At 43.3% G+C, this 27,771-nt stretch overlaps 2 protein-coding genes across 6 annotated transcripts in view; one reads left to right on the top strand and one right to left on the bottom strand.

The window, feature by feature from the left end:
• MYH11 (myosin heavy chain 11) overlaps window positions 1–23,168 on the top strand; it is a 112,213-nt gene extending 89,045 nt beyond the window's left edge. For 3 of the 4 annotated variants that reach the window (XM_075899365.1, XM_006119591.4, XM_075899364.1), the window contains 17 exons: window positions 186–357; window positions 1,471–1,683; window positions 2,055–2,199; window positions 2,295–2,501; window positions 3,233–3,337; window positions 3,428–3,580; window positions 4,052–4,300; window positions 4,602–4,814; window positions 5,704–5,916; window positions 6,583–6,744; window positions 7,558–7,686; window positions 8,631–8,719; window positions 9,080–9,203; window positions 9,447–9,655; window positions 12,703–12,811; window positions 14,908–15,080; window positions 22,541–23,168. In XM_075899365.1, coding sequence (XP_075755480.1) covers window positions 186–357; window positions 1,471–1,683; window positions 2,055–2,199; window positions 2,295–2,501; window positions 3,233–3,337; window positions 3,428–3,580; window positions 4,052–4,300; window positions 4,602–4,814; window positions 5,704–5,916; window positions 6,583–6,744; window positions 7,558–7,686; window positions 8,631–8,719; window positions 9,080–9,203; window positions 9,447–9,655; window positions 12,703–12,811; window positions 14,908–15,080; window positions 22,541–22,679 — 2,804 coding nt within the window. In that variant the 3' untranslated portion in view covers window positions 22,680–23,168. Of the gene's footprint in view, window positions 1–185; window positions 358–1,470; window positions 1,684–2,054; window positions 2,200–2,294; window positions 2,502–3,232; window positions 3,338–3,427; window positions 3,581–4,051; window positions 4,301–4,601; window positions 4,815–5,703; window positions 5,917–6,582; window positions 6,745–7,557; window positions 7,687–8,630; window positions 8,720–9,079; window positions 9,204–9,446; window positions 9,656–12,702; window positions 12,812–14,907; window positions 15,081–17,647; window positions 17,681–22,540 lie in introns of all 4 variants that reach the window. The other variant, XM_075899366.1, reaches the window with a different exon arrangement.
• A 3,002-nt stretch (window positions 23,169–26,170) lies between these two features.
• Window positions 26,171–27,771, bottom strand: part of NDE1 (nudE neurodevelopment protein 1) — a 40,849-nt gene continuing 39,248 nt past the window's right edge. For both annotated transcript variants that reach the window (XM_014571759.3, XM_006119592.3), the window contains exon 9: window positions 26,171–27,499. In XM_014571759.3, the coding sequence (XP_014427245.2) occupies window positions 27,406–27,499 (94 nt within the window). In that variant the 3' untranslated portion in view covers window positions 26,171–27,405. The remainder of the gene's footprint in view (window positions 27,500–27,771) is intronic.

Below are 27,771 nucleotides of genomic sequence, written 5' to 3'. Positions count from 1 at the left end.
AATTCATGTGCCGGTAGCAAGTCGCTAACGCATCAGTACGAAAAGAAATTTACGACTTGTAATTCTGTGTGTAATTCCAATGGTTTTACTCTCTGCTTTTCCATGTATATGTACCTCTGTTCAAGGTCCCTTTGGGAATTTCTTGGGCTGACTCACTCTCCTGACAAGAATCCTTATTTTTTCAGTGCGACTAAAGAAAGAAGAGAAGAGCAGACAAGAACTGGAGAAAACGAAGAGGAAGCTGGAGGGAGATGCCAGTGACCTGCATGAGCAGATTGCAGACCTGCAGGCGCAGATTGCTGAACTAAAGATGCAGCTGGCCAAAAAGGAGGAAGAGCTGCAGGCTGCTCTTGCCAGGTACCCAACACCTACCCACAGAAGGGCCTGAGCTGAACCTCCAGATCTGGACATGGAGAAACCCATCCCTGAACACACACATCCAGCCCCATCCTACACTTTGAGGCAGTTCAGCTCTGAATCAGATCTCTGTACTCTGAGCCCACTGATGGTCCTCCCCCTTCTCTAAACCTAGCATGCTAAAAATTAATTGCATTGGTGATTAAAATTGATTTATATCTAGACTTCTGAGACATCTCTTCTTCCTAGTGGTCATTACTCCTTTTGGGTGCCACCATATCACAGATGAGAAGCAAAAAGTGCAGGTTACAGACAAAATATACTGCAAATTATTGCACGTTTGCCACTGATCCTAAACCATTAAAATGAATAAGGAAGGTTTCCAAAGACTTAAATAGGCCACAGGCCATGTGAAATGTCAGTCCTAGACCTGACCATGAAGCCCCCATGAAGCAGCAAGATCCTTCTATACATCAATATCTTCTGGGATACTGTCTCTCCATATAGATGCAACAATCATTTTCCCTTCATTTCCCTTCATATCTTTTTCCTACATTGGGGGCCCAGTTTCTTACATGTACAACAGTTGAGAAAGCCTTATTCTGCAGATACCAGTGATCCTCCCAATTGTCTATGTCATCCAAGAGATGAAGACTTCACCTCTACTTTGGTCATTCTCTCTCTCAACTGGTTAGGTCTGTCTGTGCAATGAGCTAAACACGGAGCCTAGCACATACTCTCAAACATATATTTAGGATGGGATTTTCAAAAACTCTGGGAGTTGGCCTAATTCTGTTCACACTAAGGCCAATGATAAAACCCCTATATATTTCAAAAGGAGCAAAAATTAGGTCATTCAGAAAACCACCTTTAAATGCACAGTTCATGTTATACTTACATAAGTTATCATGTTACTTTATATATTATCTGACATGGATTAATTATACCTCCTAGTAACATTAAAACAACCACAGCATGAATTCATTTAGGATATTTAGATTGAAGTCACCAGCTCCCAACAACTCCACACACTTTGTAACTAGCTGCTAAGAGTTAGTACCAAGGAGTCAGATGAACATTTTTTATATTTACCTTACTTTTTTTTTTGTCCAGGCTTGAAGACGAAATAGCTCAGAAGAATAATGCCCTCAAAAAAATCCGAGAGCTGGAAGGTCACATCTCTGATCTCCAGGAAGACTTGGATTCTGAGAGAGCAGCAAGAAACAAAGCAGAAAAACAAAAGCGAGACCTGAGTGAAGAGCTGGAGGCCCTGAAAACAGAGCTTGAAGATACCTTGGATAGCACAGCTACACAACAGGAACTCAGGTATAAAGATCTAGCACGTGGTAGAAAAATAAACGTAGCTAAAAACTCACTATAAAACACACACAATCAGAAAGCACTATTTCAGTAAATATCGTATAAGACTTATCTAGTGAGCTGCACATCTGGAACAATGTGAGCTCTAAGGACAAGCCCTAGTGCAAATGACTCTTGGATTCTTACCTGGGCTGTGACATTGTTACCCTGCACAGAACTGGACACACAACTTACTTAGATCGTCATTTTAAGGGGCTACTATAAAAGTGCTGCTGTTGACGGTATTATTTATTATCGCACAGCTGTGCAATAACACGATTTTCTCTGCGATTGGATTGTCTGCTAGCAGTTCCATTCATGAGTGCATTGCTTTCCAGAGCGAAGCGGGAACAGGAGGTCACAGTGCTGAAGAGAGCTCTGGAGGAAGAAACTCAAACTCATGAAGCCCAGGTCCAGGAGATGAGGCAAAAGCATACGCAGGCTGTGGAAGAGCTCACGGAGCAGCTGGAGCAATTTAAACGGGTAAATGGAAAACCAGTACCTGGACAATGGGTTTATCTATTAGACATTGTGGAGTTCTTTTGCTCAATGTATTTTTCTTTGCCTTACGCATTCAGGCCAAAGCGAACTTGGACAAGACCAAACAGACACTAGAGAAAGAAAATGCTGACCTGAGTACTGAAATCAGGTCACTAAATCAGGCCAAACAAGAGGTGGAGCACAAAAAGAAGAAACTGGAAGTACAGCTTCAGGAGCTACAATCCAAATACACTGATGGAGAACGCGTCCGGGTGGAACTCAATGAAAAAGTCCATAAGTTACAGGTAAGAAATACCTTCTTCGGTGACCTGAGAGGCTCAGTAGGCTAATTAGTGACTGGCATACTCGGAGTCCTACATAGTGGTGTTGCTAGTACAGACCATTATTCACTTCTTACTAAATGCCCATTCCCAAGAACTGTTAACTTCTCAAGTGCAGGGCAGGAAGGGGTGCGGAATTTTCTTAGCATGTTATGAGTAAAAACCTGTGGAAACACAATATAGTTTTGAAAACCAACATTTCAGAATCAATTCCTTTGTTACGAGTTGCATTCCATTGGATATAGCTTGGGAGTCAGCTTGGGAGTCTGACAGAGAGATTGTGGCACAAAAGCGAGGCATCCTTTGCATGGAGCTGTTCTCAGCAATACTGGACAAAGGGAAGTCCAATAAAGCTGCCTGTGACAGAATTCCCAGAAACCTCCCCCCCAAACATGTCTGACAGTTGTACATTGGTTCCATAGCCCTGAAATCTCACAAACTCTCTTAGTAAAACTGTGGCAATATCTAGTGTTCTGACATTATTTTTGCCATCGTGAGTTGCACCTGAACTGGAAAATAGGCTTCTTGTAGGGTTCTAGATGTGATTCAGAAGCACAGGAGCTAGTTGTCCCCTGGCGTTGAATTACAAACTGTACTTCAAGAGTCCATTCTGGTCCTGCCTCGAATATAGTTGAGAAAGAGCAAATAGAAGCTCTACAAAATGACTGAAACAATTCAATGTGATTTCTCTTTAGGTTGAAATTGAAAATGTTACCGGTCTGCTCAGTGAAGCAGAAACCAAGACAATCAAACTCACTAAGGATGTTGCAAGCTTGGGATCTCAGCTACAGGATACACAGGTAGGCCTCCCATCAGTATAACCTTGCCTGTATAAAACATTCTGAAAAATAACTGAAAATGACCATGTTTGGTTATGATGCTCTCTGTAGGAGCTCCTTCAGGAAGAAACTCGGCAGAAACTAAATGTAACTACCAAGTTTCGCCAGCTAGAAGAGGAAAATCACAGCCTGCAAGAACAGTTGGAGGAAGAAGCAGAAGCAAAACAAAACCTAGAGCGACATATTTCGACGTTGACAATACAGGTACAGTGGCACAGTTAAAACCTTAGCTCTGGTGCTGAGTCTTTACAATAGGTCCACAGAGTTCAGATCTGCAGTTATTCTTGTACGTTTGCCAACGAACTATTGTTGCTAGAACAGAAGCAACAAGTGTGTGAGCTGTAGGCCAACTGTAGCCTGTGGAATTCTACAAGGCAGGCAATAGCCACCCTCTTCTTTAATGCATTGAAGAGTGTGACCACAGCACTACTGGCTACCCCTGAGTGCAAGATCACTCACCTCAAGATGGAGTCTGGAGCAATGGGCCTAGTAGGCTGCCTCATGGTGTTGAAGATGAATGATTGTTATCAGTTTCAGTTATCAGTACACCTAACTGAGTGAGTTAGGTGTACACCACTCGTTTCGTTGAATGATGTCATATGCAGCCCTCTGTTGTACAAAATTAGAATGCCTGTGCTATAAAGACTTGTTTCATTGCTTGAATTCAAATTTCAGCTTTCTGACTCAAAGAAGAAGCTACAAGAATATGTCAGCACAATAGAGAGTATGGAGGAAGGCAAAAAGAAATTCCAGAAGGAAATTGAAGGGCTCACGCAGCAGTTTGAGGAAAAAGCTGCTTCTTATGACAAACTGGAAAAAACCAAGAACAGACTCCAGCAGGAGCTGGATGATCTGGTAATGGACTTGGACAACCAACGTCAGCTGGTCTCCAATCTGGAGAAAAAGCAGAAGAAGTTTGATCAGGTATGATTAATTCCCTTTATGTTATAACCTAACTCTGCTGGGAGTCACAGGTGGAGAGAGTAAGTTGTTGGATGAGAATTAGCATTGTTATAAAAAAATTGAGGTTAAGTTTTTTATGAAGTGGTTATTTGTGCAGTGGTTATTTGTGTATCTTCATATGTTCATCAGAATGCAGGGACCTTTCTCTGTAGTCAATAATAATTGACAAGACTAATGCAATGGAAAACCCTACATTTAATTGTTTTCTGTATTAATAGAATGAGTGTGTTCAAACTGAGAATTTTATGTTATTGATTTATAGATGCTAGCTGAAGAGAAAACCATCTCTTCTAAATATGCAGATGAAAGGGACAAAGCAGAAGCTGAAGCTAGAGAAAAAGAAACAAAGGCTTTGTCATTGGCCCGAGCTCTTGAGGAAGCATTGGAAGCCAAAGAAGAACTGGAGAGAACCAACAAATTGTTGAAAGCTGAAATGGAAGATCTAGTTAGCTCCAAGGATGATGTAGGCAAGAATGTAAGTCTCACAAAATATATCCTGTATAACTATTCCAAGGATAAACACTTAAATTAAGAGTGAATAACACAACAATCTACATTTTCAGTGTGAAGAGTTCTTCAGAGTATAAAATCCATTCAACAATGTCAGGAGCTTTACGCAGAATTCCGTGAGCAATTCCACGTGCATCCAGTCCTATAAGAGTCTCGGCAATGAATTATGCTTACAAGCTTTCTTTAGTCTTGACTTTACTGATCAACAGCAAGTTATTGATCTTGAAGAGGATTATTTGCTTCCTTTCTTAAAGAAGATAAAATTAAATCAGAGATTGAAAAGTATTTGCTAGCCCACTAAGCAACTTCCAGGCTGTAAAATCAGTAAATCTGAATTTATTAAGTAGTTTTGATCTTGCTAACAGTTACCACTATAGCTAAAAGAAATTTCCACAGCTGACTTGACAGAGTAAAATTGCGACAGGACATCTGAGACATGTCTGTATTTGATCGTAGAGTTTAAGAAGGAAATAAAATTAGAAGGAGCCCCGCTAACTTAATTTGAAAGGGGATATTGCTTCCTGTTTCTTCTTCTAATGGCATGATCACTTCACTACCGCAAAAGTGGTGTTTCTACAATTGTAGGTGTTTAGACTAAAAAAAAATTCTGTGATAACATTTGGTATGCAGGACCTCAGTCTATGAATAAGATGAATTTTGCCCTTTAAAATAGATTTATAAGAGTATAAAATACTAGTTTGCCACTTCTTGGCGTGTGCTCTTGAAACTTAATCTATTCTCTTGCCACAGTTCAGACATTCCAATTGGTTGCATGCTAAATGCAGAACGATCTCATTCCAGCAATATATCTTTTTAGATTGCAATCATTCTATTGATTTGTCATTGCATGAAAGGTCCATGATTTGGAGAAATCCAAACGTGCCCTGGAACAACAAGTGGAGGAGATGAAGACACAGTTAGAGGAGCTGGAGGATGAGCTGCAGGCTACTGAAGATGCCAAGCTTAGACTGGAGGTTAACATGCAGGCCCTAAAAGGACAGTTTGAAAGAGACTTGCAAGCCCGAGATGAACAAAATGAGGAGAAGAAGAGACAGCTGCTTAAACAGGTACAATTCATTATCAGTCACACTATAAATGCTTACTCAAATCAACTGCAAATCCCCGGCTTATGCCATTATTGGTAAGTGCTTCAGGATAAGAAGAACCAAATAATTTTGGTTGGCCGAATAAAAATTATATGGAACATTTTGCATTGTTTTTAAAAAATAAGCTGCAGTACAGTGTTGTGACTTATGGTTATTTCACTATAAGGAATGTGACTGTAAGCAGATATAGTGATTTAACAGTGGGGTCCATTTAGTGAAAATCACCTGAATTAACAACTCTGACATAATGGCTAAAATGTTCCCTGTGCTTTCAGTGCAAGTAGTATAATACCTGTCATTAATGACAACAAACTGATCCAAAAATTTTGGAAAGGAAAACAAACACTACAGAACCTGTTAGTATAGATGATGTGGCTGCAAACACAAATATTTTTCACCAACTGTACTGCAGGACAGAATCAAACTTTGGTCTTTTACCACACCAAACTCCAGAATTTAAAAATTTATTTCAGCAGCCAGTAGTATTGTAACTGGTAGAGCTTTTATTACCTGTCAGCAAATCCCTAGGACACCATGGCATATACAAGCTGGGTGTAAGTAAAGTCTGTCTTAGTGTGCTAAAGAGTATTAATAATTGTCAACAAAACTTTCTTTATTATCGTTTAGCTTAATGAGTATGAAACAGAACTGGAAGATGAGCGTAAGCAACGTGGCCTGGCAGCTGCAGCTAAAAAGAAATTAGAAGTTGACATTAAGGATCTAGAAGGTCAAGTTGACTCTGCTAATAAAGCTCGGGAAGAAGCTATTAAGCAACTTCGTAAACTACAGGTTTGTAGCTCTTAGACTGAATAGTTTTACGTTGAGCCCGGGATGTGATTTTTAACAGCAAGTGGAAATTAGATATCAATACTAAATAGATATAACATTAGAAAGGGGTTTGAACCAAAACTCCAGATCCAAAAATGCTTTGTTGATGTAATTTGAAAGACCTTGAGATTGCTAGCCTAGAGAGTGAAAAATCTCATGTTTCATAAAGGACGGAGTCTCCTTAACTACGTGATCAATGCTGATGTGATATTGGCATCTCTGTGTGAATGAAATCTTAAGGGCTCCATCACAGAGGTGAGGCAAAAAAGGCCAGATGTATTTATAGGGCTCAAACATAACTTTCCAAGACATGGAAACAGCACTGTGTATTTCTGAAAAACCAGCTATCACATTTGCACTTGCATCAATAGTAGCCAGTTTTCAAAGACATTCTATAGTGATCAGTGATCTAGGGCAGGACTGACACTTGACAAGCCAACTATTACTCAAACACACTAAGGGACTGTCTACATGGTGAGTTGGTGCGCAGCAAGCTGGGGTATAAATCTGTAGCACGCTAGTTTGCAGAATACTAACTATCTGGGTGAACTAAAAGTTCCATAGGGTGTATTGACCAACTCAGGTTTCAAAGCAGAGTAGATCAAAGTGCATTGTGGGACTTCTAGTGCTTGGCAGAAGGGTCCACATGGACAGTTTGTAATTGCATGGTATTTAGTATTTGTTTTGAGTTTTTTGTCCAATTTTATTTTCAACAAAACCATGATGAATACAGACCAACAGAAATCCCTTTTCTTTTTAACTGTCTGAAACCAGGGCCAGATGAAGGACTTCCAACGAGAGCTTGATGATGCCCGGGCCTCAAGAGAGGAGATATTTGCTACAGCCAGAGAAAATGAGAAAAAAGCCAAGAACCTGGAAGCAGAACTTATGCAGCTGCAAGAGGTGAAGCGTGAATTAGGTCTGGTCTTTACTACATGGGAAGGCTGAAGTAAGATATGCAACTCCAGCTATGTAAAATACGCAGCTGAAGTCAATGTATCTTACATTGTGTTTCTGTGCCGTCCACACAGTGGAAAGCTGATGGGAACAAATGCTCTTGTTGACTTCCCCTACGCCTCATGAGGAGCAGGAGTACTGGTGCCAACAATGGCACCCTCTGAGTTCAATCTAGAGGGTCTATACTAGACCTGCTAAATCAAACCCTGGAAGATCGACCAGAGCAGTGTCAATCTTCCGTGTAGAGTAGACTTGCCTTTAGAGAGTAATGAAATGTGGATTGCACAGCATCTTCAGGAATAAAACAGAGTTGTCCCCGAGCGAGCCAAAATACCTTAAAAAATGATATTGGCTGAAGTGCAGAGAAAGCTATAGTCAGAATCTCTTATAGCAGGTTCTGTGGACCACGGTAAAAACATCCTCAATCTTTGAAGGTATTTAGGACACTTGACATCCATTGAAATGTACCCAAAGTGCTTGGAAATGCTGAGCACCAAGAGCTTCCTTTAAAACTATTTAGCTGTTAAGAAGCTATTTTCACACAATGAAAAAGAAAAGAATACTGGATCTTACAGTCCCCTATGATTTTTTCAATATTTGTATACTCTTGGCATCTTTTTATTGTGTTTTAAATGGATATAATCCTTGCATCTGGAAGCATAATAAAACACAAAAAGCTGAAGAGTTGGATAATGCATATTTTTGTTTCATTTGTCTATGACTATAGACTCCTAAATTAATATTCTGGTGACAGAAATGTTTGACATAGGTTGGGCTTAAAAAGACAGTGATGGCTAATCAGTCTCTTATGCCATAGGACTAAATGGTTGGACTGAATTTTGTTTAACCCACTTCATTTCTTTAATACAATGGCTGTCTATTTCTCCTAGGATCTGGCAGCTGCAGAAAGAGCCCGCAAACATGCTGATCTGGAGAAAGAGGAACTGGCTGAAGAACTCGCAAGTGCTGCTTCTGGGAGGTAAGAATTGACAATTATTTTCAAGTGTATCAAAGCCTTGCTAAATACCTCTGAGTAGCCAATGTTTCTGTCTTGGAAAGCAATTTATAGCTCCAACTTTGCCTCATATGTTTAGCTACAAACATGTGCAAATTACATTAAAATCAATGGGACTACTTACAAGTGACTCATAGATATGAAGGCCAGCAGCGAGGGACAGGTGAGGTCACTAGTAACACAAATAAGATGGCAATGTAGGCACACTCATGTCAAGAACACATACAGGTTTTCCATGAGTCATCAGCAGCTTTCTTTGTGTTGCGAGACACGGTCAACTGCTCAGAACCAAAACCAACATGCTTTACAAATTCAAACTTGCAGGACTAGCCTTCAGGACGAGAAACGTCGTCTGGAAGCTAGAATCTCCCAATTGGAGGAAGAACTAGAAGAGGAACAAGGTAATATGGAGGCAATGAGTGATCGCTTCAGGAAAGCGGTACAGCAGGTACTGTCCATTTGAGTGCTCCTATAAATAAGAAGGGAGTTGGATGTACATGTGAGCATGTGTATTATTAATGCGGGTGTGAGGGTGTCTGTACCCCACCAAGTGCGCATGTTTGGTTTTGGTCACACCTTCAGAGTTCCCAGAAAGAGATTTCTTTTTTTATATATATTAAATTGACCTAACTCCCTTTTCCCAAGGTAACAGCTCTAAGATTTTAAAGTTTGCTCTTCCCACATATTTTAGTCAGAGCAGCTGAATAATGAATTGGTAACAGAGCGCACTGCGGCACAGAAGAATGAGAGCGCTCGGCAGCAACTCGAGAGGCAGAACAAAGAGCTGAAGGTTAAACTGCAGGAAATGGAGGGATCTGTGAAGTCCAAGTTCAAGGCTACAATTGCTTCTCTGGAGGCCAAAATAGCTCAGCTTGAGGAGCAAGTGGAACAGGAATCCAGGTACTTGGACACTGCAACTCAGCCCTCCAGCGGTAAAGCTACCCTTTTATTTAGGGATTCTAATATACAGGTAATCACTTATTTTTGTCAAGGTCCAAATTTCTTGGTTATGGTATAGGCAAAAGTCCAGACTCCAGAGAAAATAATACAAAAGCAACAATAATAATGGTAAGAATAAGTAAATAAAAAGATTTCACTGTCCATTGAATAATGTCTAGCAGTCCAGGTTTGGCCTACAGTAATCCTATCGACTACCCTTGTTTTAATACATGAAATACTAAAAAACTAAAGGTTTTTCAAGATTCTATTAGTGGCATTTTTCACACAATGAAAAAGTACTGGATCTTACAACTCCTATGACTTTTTCAATAATTTTATATTTTTTGACATCTTTTTTATTGTGTTTTAAATAGAGGTAATCCTTGTATCTGGAAGCACAATACAACACAAAGTACTAAAGAGTTGGATAAAGAGGCTCACACACAAAGCAGTGTTTCTTGGGAAAATGACTGGTTCATGCCAAAAGCTTGCACAGCGCCTGCTTTAGGAAGAATTTATTATTCAAAAGTCTTCTAGAATAGTTTGCCCTGCTGTAGAATTCTATAGGCTTACCAAAAAAACCTAGATGAGGGATCTTATTCTCTAGGTCTTCAGAGCAGTTTCTGTAGAAACCTATTGGTTTGCCTTCCTTTATATCTTATACTGTCAGTAGGGCCATTTCATTAGTGCTAGTCTTCTTCTTTTGAGCCAGATCCTGACTCCCCCGACAGTACAGCAAATTCTGCAAAGCTGTTTAGCATGGTAATGAGCTCCAAGGGAGTTCTCTGCCTGACAGGATGCATGACTACTTGGTTTTATTTCCCTCATCCCTTCTCTCCCCAGTCTACAAAGGGGATGCATTATGGCCTGAGCTACTACTGACGAAGGATAGCATGTGAGCAGGTGGAGGGAGCAGCAATCTGCAATTTGGGGACAAAGGGAAAGATTCCTTCAACCTCAATACACCATGGTCTGGTCCATTTATTCTGGCAGGGGCTGGACTTGGCCCATTAGGCATGCACCTGGGCATGATTTCAGGTCACATGTGCACATGCAGCAATTATCATCCTTGCACCTCCAAGGCAGAACAGCCCACTAGCTGCCAAACTGTCCAGCTTTGTGGACAGCTGTGTGGGTCTCTGCACAGTTGTCATTTTGGACTCTCAGCTGCATTTACTACTTCTTGAGCGCTGGTGGGGCCTGCATCAGGCCAAAACTCCTAGTTCTCTCACTGCAGCTGTTATTTCAGACACTAATGTTATTCTGAGAGCTGTAATTATTCCAAGTAAAAGCGACGAGGAGTCCTGTGGCACCTTATAGACTAACTGAAGTGTAGGAGCATAAGCTTTCGTGGGCAAAGACCCACTTCGTCAGATGCATGTAGTGGAAATTTCCAGAGGCAGGAATAAATATGCAGGCCAGGATCAGGCTGGAGATGACCAGGTGGATCCAATCAAGGAGGATGAGGCCCACCTCTAGCAGCTGATCTGGAGGTGTGAATTCCAAGAGAGCAGAAGCTGCTTTTGTAGTTAGCGAGCCATTCACAGTCTTTGTTTAATCCAGAGTTGATTGTGTCAAACTTAAAGATGAACTGTAGCTCAGCAGTTTCTCTTTGAAGTCTGGTCCTGAAGTTTTTTTGCTGCAGTAGCCATCCTGCAGCAAAAAAACTTCAGGACCAGACTTCAAAGAGAAACTGCTGAGCTACAGTTCATCTTTAAGTTTGACACAATCAACTCTGGATTAAACAAAGACTGTGAATGGCTTGCTAACTACAAAAGCAGCTTCTGCTCTCTTGGAATTCACACCTCCAGATCAGCTGCTAGAGGTGGGCCTCATCCTCCTTGATTGGATCCACCTGGTCATCTCCAGCCTGATCCTGGCCTGCATATTTATTCCTGCCTCTGGAAATTTCCACTACATGCATCTGACGAAGTGGGTCTTTGCCCACGAAAGCTTATGCTCCTACACTTCAGTTAGTCTATAAGGTGCCACAGGACTCCTCGTCGCTTTTGCAGATTCAGACTAACACAGCTACCCCTCTGATACTTATTCCAAGTAAATATTTGAGAATACCCAGCACATTGTCAATAGCCCATAAGAAACCAGGCTACTGTCTTTCTTAGCTCTCTTTCTTAGCTAACCCATTAAGGGCTTGTCCACACTGTAACTTTCTCACACCAGGGTGTAAACAGGCTCCCCGAGCGGTTAGCAACTCTCCTTATGGAGGTGGTCTTCCTAAAGTGGCAGAGAGCACTGCCACAGTTGTGCTTTAAACGTAGAAGTGTAGACACAGCCTATTGCAAAAGGCCCACACAAGTGAGGTGTTAAAGGCCTCCATTCCATGGCAGCAGGAGGCCTAGATCAAGGTAGAAATGACACAAACAGCTCTGGGCCAACACTGCTTCTCTTGCATACTCTGAAGCCAAGATCTGCAGTGGGAATAAAGGAAGTGAGGGGAGTAGATTGTGAACAGGCCAGCAGGGATATAGACTGTGGCTCAGTAGAAGGTGTAGATCTTCTGGATCATAATCCTGCAGGGAGAAGATGTAGCAAGCTATGAGCTGGAGTAGAGCTGTGCTGTTCATTTGCTCTGCACCTGCCACTTGGGAGGAGGGCAAAGTATTCTGTCCTTTTCCCCAAAAATGTTCTCGCAGTTCCCTATTTTTATTCACTGACTAAAGAAGCAGGGTTTGGCTATAAGCAGAAAATTAGTAAATAACTAGTAAGAACAAAACAAGCCTCCAATCATTAGAAATGTGGCAGTCGGTTATACAAAGATAAAGGTAAACTCGCCCAGCTTTTTTATCTGGAAAACACACAGGACAGGTGCATGATGAATTGACCCATGGAAGAAGCTGCTGCTTCCTTCAATTTTTACAGAAGCCAATAGCATTATTCTGAGGAAGACTTTTAATATGAAGATCACTGGTTCTTTTTTTTCCACAAGCTATGTGCGCCCAAGAATTATCCATTTTCCAGATCAATAAGTGTCATGCTGCCCTTTGCAGAGAGAAGCAAGCTGCTGCCAAGACGTTGCGCCAGAAGGACAAGAAGCTGAAAGAGGTCTTGCTACAGGTGGAAGATGAAAGGAAGCAAGCGGAACAATACAAGGACCAGGTAATGCACCATGCTTTAGGTATCTAGCAGGAGAGAAAGGGGCTGCAAGGGAAGAGAAGTAAATACCTGCTGACACACTTCCCAAGAGTACCCAGGCGTGTGAGGCACCTGTCTTTAGTAGTCTTGTCTGTACGCTCTGTAGCTTATCTCCCTGACACCAGTTGCCTTGGCCACACAAGCAACTGCCTTCCCAGCCTGCTCCATAGACCTCTGTGGCTATCCGAGTCCTACCAGAGAGACAACAGATACACTAGCTTTTTAGATTCCAGTGAGGATCAGCTCCAAATGGCCTCAGAGCACTGAGACCTACGTATTGTGAAAGCAATCACAAGTTTATTATCTAAGATAAAGATCTGAAAGCTACTGAGAATAATAATAGACACACAAATGGGTACATATAAAACAAAGTATAATGCTTTCTTGAGTCTAAACTCATCTATGACAGGTTAAACCAGGAGTGGGTGTGGCCCGTGTTACCTGGATTCAGCCCCTGAGACTCGGGGCCGCACCCCAACCCCAGAATTGGGGAGCCCATGCTGGCACTCTAGCCTCCCCGCTACTCCTCCGTGGGATTGAGGCACAAACATCTATTAGGCAAAAAATGTTACTAGGCTGGGCCTCTGGTGTGTAAGAGAATGCAGGGAGTGTCTTTCTCCTCAGTTGGGGGCCATGCCAATGAGAGTGGGTTTTTTCCCTCTCTCACTTGTGTGTAGTCCCCTCTCCCCCAACTGATTTTTACTGATTTTTCTGTGGGTCCGTGACCCCCGACTCAAAAAAGGTTTCCCACCCCTCGTCTAAAGTAGTTTGCTTTAGGTGAGTGGATCTCACAACATTTCCAACCACCTTGGTTAGGATCCCTCTTTCATGAATGCAAAAAGCACTGTGGCATTTGCGTCTTCGGTGCAGAATTATAGTGTCCTTTTCCATCATCCTATAGCCCTCCAAATTCATTGTTGGTCCCCAAAATCAGGATGATTCTTGACCTCCTGGCTTTATTCCCTAATACACTGACTTCATGTTGACCTTACATCCTCATAAATGCTCTCAAGGTTGGCATACAATGCATGTGAAACATATCACATAGGTGAATCTACAACCTTTGTCTTGAAAAAACCTGTTTGTCAGCCTGCCTGGATTCAGACTTTAAAAACATTTTCCAGTATATTTACAAAATTCCTTCCATACATTTCACAATGATATTAATGATCGGTGGTATCCTGGATTTCATATAAGATCTCACATGACATTCTTTACAAATATTATGAAAACTGTGTGCTAAATGTAGCAAGTTTGTCAGGCCTGATAGGAGTTGCTGTTACAGAACAGTCAACCCTTTGCCAATTGGCACTGAGGAGTTTTTAGGGTCACACCTGCACTGCCTCAAATAAAGTGCCCAAGGAGGGAAAAACAGCTAGCAGGCCTTTAAAAGGAAGGGTCTAGGCTCAGAGATCCCAGCCTGAGAGGGCCTCTGTTGGGCCAAGAGAGAAAAACTCTGTACTTGATTAATGAGACAGTTGCTACAGTGCCCCCAAAGAGTCAGGGCAAGTTAACTCTGGTGTATAACCCTGTGTCGTGCCTCACTGTGTAAATGCAAGTCAGCAGGACCTCACTGGGGCTGCCACCTGTGATGTTTGCCATTAGAAGAAAGAAAACCGCTTTTTTTCCCTGCAAAGCCCTTCACTAGACTCATGTTTGACAGCCAGATTTTCTGTTCTCCATACTGAGGCAATGATGCCTGGCCCTGGCCGGCCAGCCAACTAGAACAGCCTGATTAGGCCTGGGTTCAGATGCTTGTCCCAGCTGGCTTCCTCTTGTCATCTAAGCTTTATGTAGGGCTGCTGACAGAGACCACTCTTCATCCCAGAACCTAAAGTGTTAATTTCATTCAAGACACATCAAATACATGCAGTCCAAAGGAGCAGAGCTAATCCTATTGGGATGTCACAATAAAGGCCACAGCAGCTACTTGCAGGGGTAGAGTCAGGAAAGTACATCAACAGGAATAAAGGGGTGTAGTTCTGTTCTCTTTAAAGAACGTTCTGTTCTCTTTAAAGGAAACTCAAAACTCTTAAGCATGCCTCTTTTTTCTCTCTTAGGCTGATAAGAGCACTGCCCGAGTCAAACAACTGAAACGACAGCTGGAGGAGGCTGAGGAAGAGGCCCAGCGCATCAATGCAAATCGCAGGAAACTGCAGAGAGAGTTGGACGAAGCAGCTGAAAGTAATGAGGCCATGGGCCGGGAGATGACTGCCCTGAAGAGCAAACTCAGGTAGGGGGGCTTGGTTTTTACTAGCCATTTTCTTTCCACTAATGAGAGGTTTAGAATTCTGAGGTATAGCAGAATTTGAGGAAAGAATCTTGGTTAAGAAGAAACTCCCTGTTGGCACTGGGGAGTTATGGTTCCCCACATCCGCTCAATAAACATAATACAAATGCTATCCCTGGGTCAAAGACTTGGTGTGAAGTCATGGCCCCATGAAAGTCACTAGCAACACTCTTCTGAGCTTCAGTAGCATCCAGAGGTGAAAGTAAGCCAGTGGGTCCTGGTGTGGCGCTCTGGCAAGAAACTGAACACTTAGCTGCAGGGGGAGGGGTGGAGCACCCCCAGAACTGCTCCCTGGGCTTCCTGCAGGCTGTCTCGCTATAAGCAGGCAGCCTGGTAGGTTAGAGCAGCTGATGGCAGAAGGGAGTATCTGGGAGGGCCCCAGCCTGGGGCTCCCTTTCCCCCTCTGCTGCTATTTCGGGGAGGGGGGAGCTGCAGTCACATTTATCCTGTCACTGACTGTGGGTTTTTTTTTCTTTTTGTTGACTAGGGAGTGAGGCAAAGTTCACAACCTGCTCTTGCTCCCGGCTGCCCAGGGGAGGGCAGAGGAGGAAGGACACTGGTTGTGAACTTTGCCTTGTTCCCTAGTCAGCAAAAAGAAAACAAACACTCAGTGAGATGGGGTAAGTGCAGCTGCAGCCTCCCCTCCCCATCCCCAAAATGTTGCCCTTCTACCCCGCACTCAACCAGCCCTCTGCCCTGAGCCCTCTTCTTATATGTCCCAACCTTGACTCCTGCATCCCCCCCCCCCCCACATCCTGACCATCTACCCTCTGCTGTCCATCCTACACTTAAATTTCTTACAGGTACTGTTGTATGGCCAAGCCCCTCGCCTCCACCAAATGAGGGGCGGATTGTGATAGGGCAGTACCTATAAGAAATTTAAGTTACTTTCACCCCGGTAGCATCAGGACTTTACCCTTCATGGGTGAGATGTTTCTGAAGCCCCCAGCACTCTGCTGCCATTGAAGTTAATGATAAAACGCCCACTGGCTTCAATAGAAACAGCGTTAAGTCTAGTCTGAGATTTGAAAATCTTAGACTGGAGTTGAGGGCCTTGAGGATGATATTAAGAACATGTAAGAATGGCCATTCTGGGTGAGACCAATAGTCCATCTACCTAGTATCTATCTTTTTGCAGTGGCCAATGGCAGATGCTTCGGAGAGAATGAACAGAACAGGGCAATTTATCAAGTGATCTGTCCTCTGTTGTTGAGTCCCAGCTTCTTGCACTCAGAGGTTTAAGAACACCCTGATCATGGGGATGTGTCCCTTGCCATTTTGGCTAGTAGGCGTTGATAGACCTACCTGCCATGATATTTATTATATACAGTACTAGTTAGCATTCTTTCAGCTAGTCTCCTCCCATACACACAGGAGATGACTGAAGTGATATCCCAGAAGTTCAGAGACCTTGAAGTTCTGTAGGGAATCAAAGGGCTTGTTGACACTTCCAGAAGCTATGCTGCTGTAGCACTTAGTGAAGACGCTGCCTATGCTGAGGGGAGAGCTTCTCCTATCAGTGTAAGTACTCCACCTCCCTAGGTGGTAGTTAGGGCCACTGGAGAAGCCTTCCCATGCAGAGCTGTCTATGCTAGGAGTTAGGTAGGTGTAACTGTGTTGCTCGGGAAGGGGTGGATTTCCCTGAGCAGCGCAGTTCTGACAGAAGTTTGTAGTGCACACCAGGACTAAGGCAAAGCACATACACTCCAGCCAGGTCTACACCAAACAGGAACGCCGAATCAAGATGCACAACTCTAGCTACGTTAATTACGTAGCTGGAGTTGATTTACCTTGTTTTGAGTTTCCCTACCATCCCCAGAGCAGGAGGAGGTTCCCCTTACTCCTCGCAGAAGCAGGAGTACCAGCTACTGGCGAGGGTGCCCTTTGAGTGCAATTTAGCAAGTCTTAACTAGACTCATTAAATCGAACTCCAGAAGATCGATTACGGTAGCATCAATCTTCCACTTAGTGAAGAAATGGCCTAAGTCACACTTGCCCAAGCTGCCTCCCTGTTCTGCATATTGACCTGTAGGGTTTCATCTTCACTTGTGAAGTGGTTTCATGCCACTTTGACAGAGGCTTGTCCAAGGAGCCACTCCCATTTTCTCATTATATATAACAAGCCAAATAATACAATAGTCACCTCACTCTATTAACACTCCCAAACTTTAACACAGCTGTTGAGCCTGTGATGCCTGTGGCACAAAGAAAGAGGCTCTTGATTGGTTAAAGGAAAACTGCTGCCCTTACAATATCTTCTTATGGTTTAGTTCGTGCCCTTTAATAATTGAGAAAATTAAACTAAGTAGCAGCTGCCTAATCAAATCCCTCCACCTATTCTCCAATTGAGTGCTGGATTAATGCATAATACAGTCCAAAACTCACTTCTGCTCAACAAGGTTTTCAATAATATGCTATAATGTACTTGAATTATTTGAAAGCAACTTACCTGCAGTGATAATGACCATGTGCTTAGTATAACTGCTTGGGATTCTCTATCTCTGTTTCAGAGGGACTCAGGAACCTTCGCAGTGACTGAGCAGGTATCATGCCTTCAACTTTGCAGCTAGCTTGTAGTGCATAAATTTCCATTCTCCTTTTGCACAACTAAATTTTATGTGACATTTCTGCAAACTGTGAAGGCTTGGATATCTTGACATTAGTTTGTTGTATCAAAGGAGACAAATATTACAACAACTCTCTTCCATCTCGTTTGTTGGTCATTCATCTTTCTTACAGCTAGGTTGTGTTATGACATGGATTTGCAAACATTGCATTCTCACTTTTCTCATAAGCTCTGCTGACAAAAGACATACAAGTTGCTCATTTATTTAATTTCTGCATGATATAGTCTTCCTTGCACTTTTTAAAGTCCCAATTAAACATGGAAGTTTTGCAACTAGAGCCTTGATTAATTAAAACAACTGAAAACATTAAAGACACATAATGGCTATGAACAGGGATGTTGAAGCATGTTAGAATTTCACTGTACTACCAATGCACATTTCATATGGTGAATTCTTTAAAATACGTACTCAGGTGGTAAGAATAGCTAATCTTACATGTGCTTTGGAAAATTATTTGCATGAAGTCTGCCATACAAACAAAACAATCTAATGGTAGATTAGAGGGTAAGTTCCTGTCCTCCAAAGCACATCAATGTGTGCCTGTGTTAAATAGCTACTATACATATAGCTATACTATAAGTATACTACTATACATTCTTATAGAGCAGCTATTTGTATATACATTGAGGCATGCCTACATGTTCTGACATAGGATTGACTCACTACTGTTTAACGCATGGAAATACCCTATGAAGTTGTACTGCTTGATGCTTTAAGCTAAACAACATCTTACTTTACACCAGCAGAAGTGATGCTAAGCAAAGAGCATTCTGTAATATTTGTGAATCTCTTTTTACAAATACGGAGCTGTTATTACACAGATATTTAAAGATGACCTTTTGTCCTAGCAACTGCCTTTAGGTCAATGTAACAGACTAGAATGTGATTACAGCTAGATTAAATGGAAAGTGAAATGCTAACAAAAGTAAGTGCCTTGCAAACATATCACCAACAGGTAGAATTGAACCAGTGACCTCTGGAGCTTAATACATGAGCCTCTACCCCTTAAGCTAAAAGCCAGCTAGCTTTCAGCTGAGGTTGTAGCGGAAACTCATTCTGTCTCTCCGTAAATGGTTTAAGTGCTACTAGATGGGACAGTACACAATACCCTATAGGTGTGCTGGCCACATAAGGGTTTTCATCGTGTAATAAACATGGGGGGAGCCTAAACCCCAGCATAACAATTTCCCTTTCTCCCTTTGTCTACATGATAATTTACATCAGTACAGATGGCTCTGTGGACATTCTTAAATAATTATAAACATGGCCTAGAGCCACATTTGTTTAAGAAGCATGATTTAAGCTAAAATGCAATAAGCATCACTCAGAGAGTTATACCAAATTAACAGCCTAGACTTCAATTCCATTATTGCAATGTATAATGAAAACCAGGACTTGGGTCCAGGGTGTGTTAATGTATCTGTAGTTTGCATATCCTTTTATGTCCACAGTGTGGGTGTTGGCAGCACAACTATGTTGGTCAGAGTTTGGGGGGAGGGTGTCCCATACTCCCAGAGGTGAAAGGAAGCTGGTGTGCTCTGGTGAATTCCTCCAGCAAGGAGCCAGCTGGCTGGGGTGCTCTGCTGCAGGAGATGGAAGCTGGACTCCCCGCAGGCTGCCGCACTAAGCAGCAGGCAGCTGGGCAGGTGAAAAGGGCTGGCTGGGAGTGTGTCACCCACCAGTCCAGGATTGCTCCAACCCCAAGGCCCCTTAGAATGTTTAAGAAGGTCAAGGGAACTGAAGACCACTCCCAGATTTATGCAGGGTTGCTGCTTGCTGTTTCCCTTCCCATCACTGTCAGGGAGTGAGAGGAAAGCTCACAGAAGGCTGCATTCCTCTCCCTTCTGGCTGCAAAGGGCAGGGCACAGAGGAGCGAGTGACCCAACCTGTGCACTTTCCCCTCGCTCCCTGACAGTCACGGAAAGAAAAAAGCAAGCAGCCTCTTGGGATGTATCTGTGGGGGAGTCTTTAGCTTCCCCCAAGCGCTGGCTCCTGCCTGCCTTCCCCTCTTTCCCCTCCTGCCCATGACTATTGGATCCTGTGGAGCCACCTGCCCTCCCCCAACCCCGCCCCGCTGCCTCTGACAGGCAGCAGCATGGAAGGTGGGGGGAGCAAGTGGGAGCCGGTACACATGGGAAGTTGGCTTTCAAACCAGCTCCTCACACGTATCAGCTCCCGCCTGCCCCACTGCATGGCTGCCTCTGATAAAGAGGCAACAGAGTAGGGGGCAGGTGACTCCGCAGGAGTCAATGTGCACAGGCAGCTGGTTTGAAAGCTGACTTCCTGCATGTACTAGCTCTCACTTGCCCCCCCAAACCTTCCACACTGTTGCCTCTCTATCAGAGGCAGTAGCATGGGGGTGGGAGGAGGGCAGGCTGCTTCACAGGATCCGGTGGTTGTGGGGACCTGGTTTAAAAGCTGGCTCCTTACAGGCACTGGCTCCCGCCTCACCCTTCCCTTTGCTGCCTCTGTAACAGAGGCGGGGGGGGGGGGGGGAGGAAATGTGTGTAGTCAACAAGATTAACCGATGAGCCCAGGTTTATCGGTTATTCATGTAGTCATCTACATGCTGACATCCCTGTCATATTGCAAACCCCCATCCTGAGATTCCTGGGGGGAGAGGAGGCCATGATACAGCAGTACCTATAAGAAATTTAAGTTGCTTTCATCTCTGCACGCTTCTGATTGCCATAGCTATGCCACATAACTTTGAAGTATAGTTACCCTCACAAAGCAGAGTTTGGTCCACAATGATGAGCGACAACAGAGAGCGCAAAAACAAATGAAGTATCTCTATTTAATGAGTAAGCACAAGAAGTAAAATTTGCTTTTTCTTCAATTTAGTGCATTCACTTGATTTTTACAAGACCAGCACTTTAGCACCTTTGATACCTTAAACAGCAGCAGTGAATTTTAAGTGTTGCAGATCAAGACAAATTGTTAAAAACTGGGCAAACAAATCTCCGCTGTACAAAGCAGGGCATCCATTTCTACTCTGTCATTGCGGTGGCCGAATAACTAACTCAAAATAGATTTTATTGGCTAGTTAATTGTTTGCTGCAGCAGTAAGAGCTCACACCAAAATGAAAGATTTTGTTAATTTAAGGATAGTGGTATTATGAAGCCTTTAATGTCACAATGGACATAACAGGCTTTTTTGTATACCTCTAACTTCAGAATTCAGCTAACATACTTACATGCTTACTCACTAAGGTAGAATGACTTTTGGGCTTTATTAGTGGCTTCAGTATAAATGAAACTGACTTAGACATTTGCTTGGACAAAAGAAAACTTCAGTATTTAGGCTTGATTGCTGTAACCCAAATGAGCACCTGGATGTTTAACCTCATTAGAATCTGTGCATTGTTCAGTGATCATGAATTTCCTTGCTTATCTCTAAACTCTCAAGCCTTTACGGAAGGTTTGCTTAACAATGGGAACGTGATAGAAGTTGTGGTGAAATGGGGACTCTATTTTACTATTTTGTTGAAGTAATAACACTACGGCTGAGGAGCTGCTTTTACTTCTAAGCTGCCACTTGTAGTGCTTCAATTCTTCTCCTCTCTCCTCACCTTCTTCTTGTCCATGCCCCAATCGAACTAGGATGGGGACGGGGGATTTTCCATGCTAGGTCCATAACTGAAACTTCTGGAGGTGGGAGAAATGGGCAAGGTGGGAGGAAGTGCATTCTGTGTGCTTCTCTGTGAAAAACTTATTCTCCTTAGCCTCTGAGAATAGAACAAGAAGCAATGGGCTTAAACTGCAGCAAGGGAGGTTTAGGCTGGACATTAGGAAAAACTTCCTAACTGTCAGGGTGGTTAAACACTGGAATAAGTTGCCTAGGGAGGTTGTGGAATCTCCATCTCTGGAGATATTTAAGAGCAAGTTAGACAGACAGCTATCAGGAATGGTCTAGATGGTACTAGGTCCTGCCATGAGGGCAGGGGACTGGACTTAATGACCTCTTGAGGTCCCTTCCAGTTCTAGCATTCGATGATTCATTAATTTCATGAGGCATGGGGGAGTCCCTGGGAGGAATGTACTTCTCAGTGCTAAATGAGTGGCACTCCAGTCTGGTGCAGCGGTAGGATGTGCAGGCTGGCAGGATGTGCAGCTTCGCATTCTACACAAATCCATTTCCCCTCCCTACCTATAAAGCAAGCAGAGAGAAGCTCTTCCTTCTCTATGGCACAAAAGAATCAACACTGGTGCACCTCTGTAGTGGGAGGTGTGGCTACTGCAAAAAGCAGCTACAAATCCCTCCAGAGCATAACATTACAGTTCCAACACTACATGATATTGACTTGGAGGGGCATATTTATGCTCTGTTCAGAAATCCAGGGTCATCCCTCTGAATCTTCCCTTGGCAGCAGGGATACAATACTGACTGCTGCTAGATCCAGATGCCTGTATTTCCAGTCCCTTCTTTCACACATACACAAAACATGTTTGTTGTAAGTGTGTGATTTAGTCTCTGTTTGGAAGAGGACTAGGCTTTTCAAACCAAACAAGTGCAATAGCTACATTGGGGTTGTGATTTTGCATACACAAGGTCACAAATCCAGTTACAGTCCCACATTGCACAAACGCACAGGCCCCGCACAGGCATAGACATCAGTACAAAGTACCACTAAGGGCTACAGAAAGTTACCTTGAGACAATAACTTCCCTGATTTCTTTGCATGCCCACTGATGCAATTATAGGGCTTTGTACACAAAGTTCTGAGTTAATTTGTAAGGAGTTGAAATAAGCTAACGCCTGTTTTCTTATTGCAGGAGAGGAAATGAGCCAACATCTTTTGCCCCCTCCCGTAGATCTGGAGGCAGAAGAGTCATTGAAAATGCAGCAGAAGGTTCAGAAGAGGAAGTTGATGCAAGGGATGGAGATTTCAATGGAACAAAAACCAGTGAATAGATAACACGCTTGCAACCTTCACTGCAGCAAGAGGGAAGAGAAGACACCATTTAGCACTGCATAAGTCAACTTAGTCCCAATGCCACACACACCCACTCTTATGGCAATGATAAGAGCACAACTGTCTTCTCTCCAATGTATAGAATGGGAAGTTTTAGGTGTTGCAAAAAACATATTTTATCAAGCAAGGTATTTTGAAAAGATTTACATTGAGTAATTCATCTTGAGATCTCCGACAGAAATGAAAATTCTAGCAAGAGAGGTGATTTAAACCCCAATGGACGGTAGTGTACACCCAGTTAAGCTACGGAGCCATTAGCGAGTTAATTCTTTCCTAATCCAGCCTACCCCTCATTTTGTTTTACTATTCAATTAATTTAGGCATTTTCTGTTCTGGATGCTACACCCTGATGCACTGGTCACAAGATGGAAGTACCGTCTTCTGTCACTTTTCAGAAATAAAGTATTATTTGTTCAAATTAAATCAAACTGTTACTGGTTTATAAGCACTTCAAACACATAAACACACTAATACATATAATTTATAATTTTTTAAGTATCCTCTTTGGGTATCAGGTGGGTGCAATCTGATGTACTGAGAAGGAATTTAGGCAGCTTTTGACCTTGTTAGGGTTAACATACATTTCTTTTAAAAAAGTCAAAGTATAAAGTCAATTTTGTATGAAAAATTCAACATTAATTCTTTATATTTCTTACCAGACATTGCTCATTGCTCGACAACTTCTAGAGGACTTTTCTTTTAACCTACCTATGACCATTGGAGTTTTCCTTTGTGTATCCTTTTTGGAGATTAGTAGTCAAAGTCAGTACCTCAAGGCAATGATGAAGCCTTTTAGAAGATGAATGGTGAATGCCATGCTAATTCTGCACGTTCAGGTACTAGGTTGGAACCATTTAGCACTGTCTGTGGTGCTCCAGCTGGACTACAACTCAGGGAGGTGCCAGGAATTACTGGACTTGCTGGGATTTGGGGCAGCTGGGAGAACATGGCAGCAGGACTGCTCGCAGCAAGGTAGGTCAGTGTGACACACAATGAAGAGAGAGCAGACGATTGAACACTGTAGCACAGATGACCCTGAAACAGAAAGCCTCAGGGGTTAGGAAATAACTTTAATTTAGACTCCAAAGTGACCAATATGCATTCAGATCAATAACTTAAAAGGTAAGCCAAGCCCCCTTTCAGCCAGAGGCTCTCAGTCCAAGGAATTCAGAGAGCAACCACATTCTGCTTATAAAAAAACCAAACAGATTAAATGAAAAACCAACTGGGCCATTCAGAAGACAGATTCTACAACAGAGGAGATTTAAAAGAGTTAACAGCGCCACGGCCCTTCCCACGGACCCCCCTCCAGCGCCACGGTCCTTCCCACGGACCCCCTCCAGCGCCACGGCCCTTCCCACGGCCCCTCCTCCAGCGCCACGGCCCTTCCCACGGACCCTCCTCCATCCAGCGCCACGGCCCTTCCCATGGACCCCCCCCAGTGCCACGGCCCTTCCCATGGACCCCCCCCCCAGTGCCACGGCCCTTCCCACAGACCCCCCTCCAGCACCACGGGCCTTCCCAGATCCCCTCCTCCAGTGCCACGGCCCTTCCCACGGCCCCCCCTCCAGCACCAGCCCAGTGGTGGGCTGAATTCATTGCTCAGCCATTTATTACAGTCCAACCCTATTTCTGTGAACATACAGCTGTTAGGCATAACAGCTCACATGGCTGGCGACTCCATATGTGGGAACAAGGGAGATTGAGGCTGTCGCGCTTGAAACTGGCGAGATGCGAATGGTCCTAAGCGCAGGGATCTGGCATGGCAGATGCAGGATGGATGCTGAGTTCTTCAGAAAAATCTGGTCCTCGTGGGGCCAGGCGTGTGTGTGCATGTGCACAAACATGTAAAGTGTGTTTCAGAGAAAGCCATGGAGAGAGATGAAGGACGGACCAGTGGGTAGGACTCTGTCCTAGAATTTGCAATTTCTGGGTTCCAGCTCTTGTGTGACTTGGGGCAGGTGAGAGAGTTTATCTGCACCAATGTTCCCTCTAATCTTTTCCATCCGTGTGCAGAATACATTTTCACATGCACTGAAGAATGTGTGAATGTGCACCACTAGCAGAAACACAAACCTAGTTGTGGGCGCTCTGCTAGTCAGCTGGGCAGCGTTGGAATCTCTCCTTAGTGGCTGCACAAGTGCACAGCTTACAGGGAACACCAATATGCCTCTTATCCTGAATACAGGCTTCTGGAATCATTATTTCAGTACCCATGTAATTATTCCAGAAGACTGTATTCAGTATAATTATACTGACCATTATTCCAGAAACCCTGGATCCCCAGAAGAGTGAATGTGGCCTGAGGCATTCATCCTCAGTCCTACTTACCCTCCTCACCCCATCACGGGGCTGGAGTGCCCGGGGAGTGAGGTGTCTCATTTAGGGTCACATCAGTGAGGCTTGGGGGATTTTGGAGGGGTTGGTTTTTTGCATCTTACTCATGTGGTACTCGAATGATTTTTCTGTGGGTCAGTGGCCCCCTGACCGCAACAATATTCCCCACCCCTCCCCTAAATAAAGATGTTGTTGAAATCATTTTGTGTTGGACATAATATATTATTTAAAAATTAAACCTGTCCAACAAGCCCCCAGTTGGGGCCAAGCCCTCATCTGGCCATAGCATCATAACACCTCTACACCCCCCGCCCCACACCCAACCCGGAGGCCATACACCTGAACCTCCTGCCCTGAGCTCCGCTCATCCCCAAATTCCTGCACCCCCATGTCCCCAGTCTTGTGCCACAACACCCCTGCACCATCCACATGCCACAAACTTGTGCCCTGAGGCTATCACACACCTGACCCACTCATATACTCCAACTCAAACCCCTGCACCCTGATATACACAAGTCTGCAGCTTGCTCAGCACCCCAACCCTTCACCTGACCCCCAACACTCTCCAGCATGGAGCTCCCTCCCTGAGCTAGCATCCCCTTCTCCACCGCCTCCTGCATCCAAATTCCCTCCCAGAACTTGCATCTCTCACCCCACCCCTTCCCACACCCAAATCTTTCATTCCCACCCCAGATCCACTCCTCTTATCTCAACCCAATGAGAGTGAGTAAGGACTGGGGACAGCAAGTGAGAGGAGGGGAACGGAGGGGGCGGGGCCTCAAGAAAGGGGCAGGGTCTTGGGAAAGGGATGGGGTACTACAGTATTGGGGGGGGTTAGTAGTGCAACACATAGAATTCTCCTGGGGCAGCCACTCTGAGGAGCATGGGCAGAAAGACCAACACCACACAAGGAAGAGTACATGAACATTTTCTTAAATCGTTTTCCACTAGATCTGGTGAGTGTGGCCTTGTTTAAAGCTCCATTTGCAGGAACACAACTGAGAAACAGGTTAGACTAATATTGGAATGTAAACAGCACGGGCAATGGCACGGGCAATGAATTCACAGTGGATCAGATAAAATCGTCCATAGGTTAACATTCAGAATAAGCTTTATTCTGTTCACTGATTAAACCAGACAATTTCGATATCAAAGAGTGAGATTAAGATGTAGTTGCTTCCTGTACAATAGTATCTGTATTTGCAGAGCTGAATATTTAAAAAAAGACAATTATGTATTCATTTGTTGGGCAAAAAAATAGTTTTAGCCATACTGCATCATATTGCAAGTTCACATTTCTATAACATGATATTACTACTGTTGGTGAATCTACTCCACTTAAACTTGGAGCATTATTCTGTTAGATAAAAAATTATCTTAAAAGAGTTTATCTTAAAATCCTTGGCCAGAATTAAGGATTTGGGGGATTAATATCACTAGCAATAGCTAGAAGGGGTATATTCTTATGGTACATACTTGAGGCACATTATCAAGTGTATTGTCAGAAAGCAAAAAGCCCCGACCCATCAACTGAGATTAACTCTATCAATAGGTCAGTGGTGTAGGTCTTGCCATGTTATGCAGTCATGTAGTGGCTAGAAACTGCAGATGCTATGGGTTTGTTATATCAGCACAACTATTTCTTTCCTGCATTACTACATATCTGGGGGTCTCTTCAATATTTGCAATCAAGGCATTTTTCCTTCTTTAACCGTTAAGAAATCTTAATGGTAAGTCACTCTTATCGCTAACATCTTATCATATGAAAGGCAATTTGTTATATAATGGGATTCTGACAACAAATTAATCTGACCACCCGGCTTTACTTTAGACTTGCAGTTGCACTGATTTTGATCCAAAAATTCTCATAATGAAATTAAAATTTGGATGGAGACAAACATTTCCCTAATTGATGCCACTGATGCATGCAGCACCCTACACTAGAAAATCATAACACCATAACTCTCTTGCTGAAACAATAGCTGTGCTACACAAAATGTATCAGTATTTATGGGGAGGATTACTAACCCTACTTTATATAGGAGGCCATTCGTTTGGGACAGCAGTGTTCCAGAAACAACTTTCAAGATGCTATTTCCAGCAGCTGATGTAGGAAAGTGATTTGCAGTACTAGACTGACCAGCAGTGCGTCTTTGTCACAGCATCCACAACTCAGTCTTGTGGAAAAGTCAATTGCTGTTGCCAGTCACCTTCCCTTATTCAAGTTAACTACTGGGGCTGCTTGTTCTTATTCTCTTGAAAGATTAAAAGACAAAGTTTAAAAAAAAAAATCCTAATCCATCATGGCCTCATCATCTCAGGATCCTCTCAGAGTAACATCTTGACTACCCCTTGTGGGGAATGTGCCATTGGTGCGGGAATGTTTGAAGGCCATGTTCCAAACTCCAAGCGTTTCCCTAACCTGTAAATACAAATAACAGCCTAGTTGTAATGCAATGTCTTGTATTCACTGTACATGCATGTTCAGTTTTTGCAATCTTTGTAAGGTCACTGTTTTCTAGTAAGATGACTCAGTCAGCATCAAACAGCACGAGGAACTAGTGGATCTGCATTGCAAATAGATAATTTTTTTTGTGAGGTTGATGGTTATTTTGACATTCTGGGTGCTACTGTAATATAAAGGTGTCAGGTGAAGTACACATACATAAGACACACTTGTTCCTTGGATTCTCA

Source organism: Pelodiscus sinensis, chromosome 16 (genome assembly GCF_049634645.1).
Source record: "Pelodiscus sinensis isolate JC-2024 chromosome 16, ASM4963464v1, whole genome shotgun sequence".
In the NCBI taxonomy this organism is placed as follows: domain Eukaryota; kingdom Metazoa; phylum Chordata; order Testudines; family Trionychidae; genus Pelodiscus; species Pelodiscus sinensis.
This window is presented reverse-complemented; position numbering and strand designations above follow the sequence as displayed.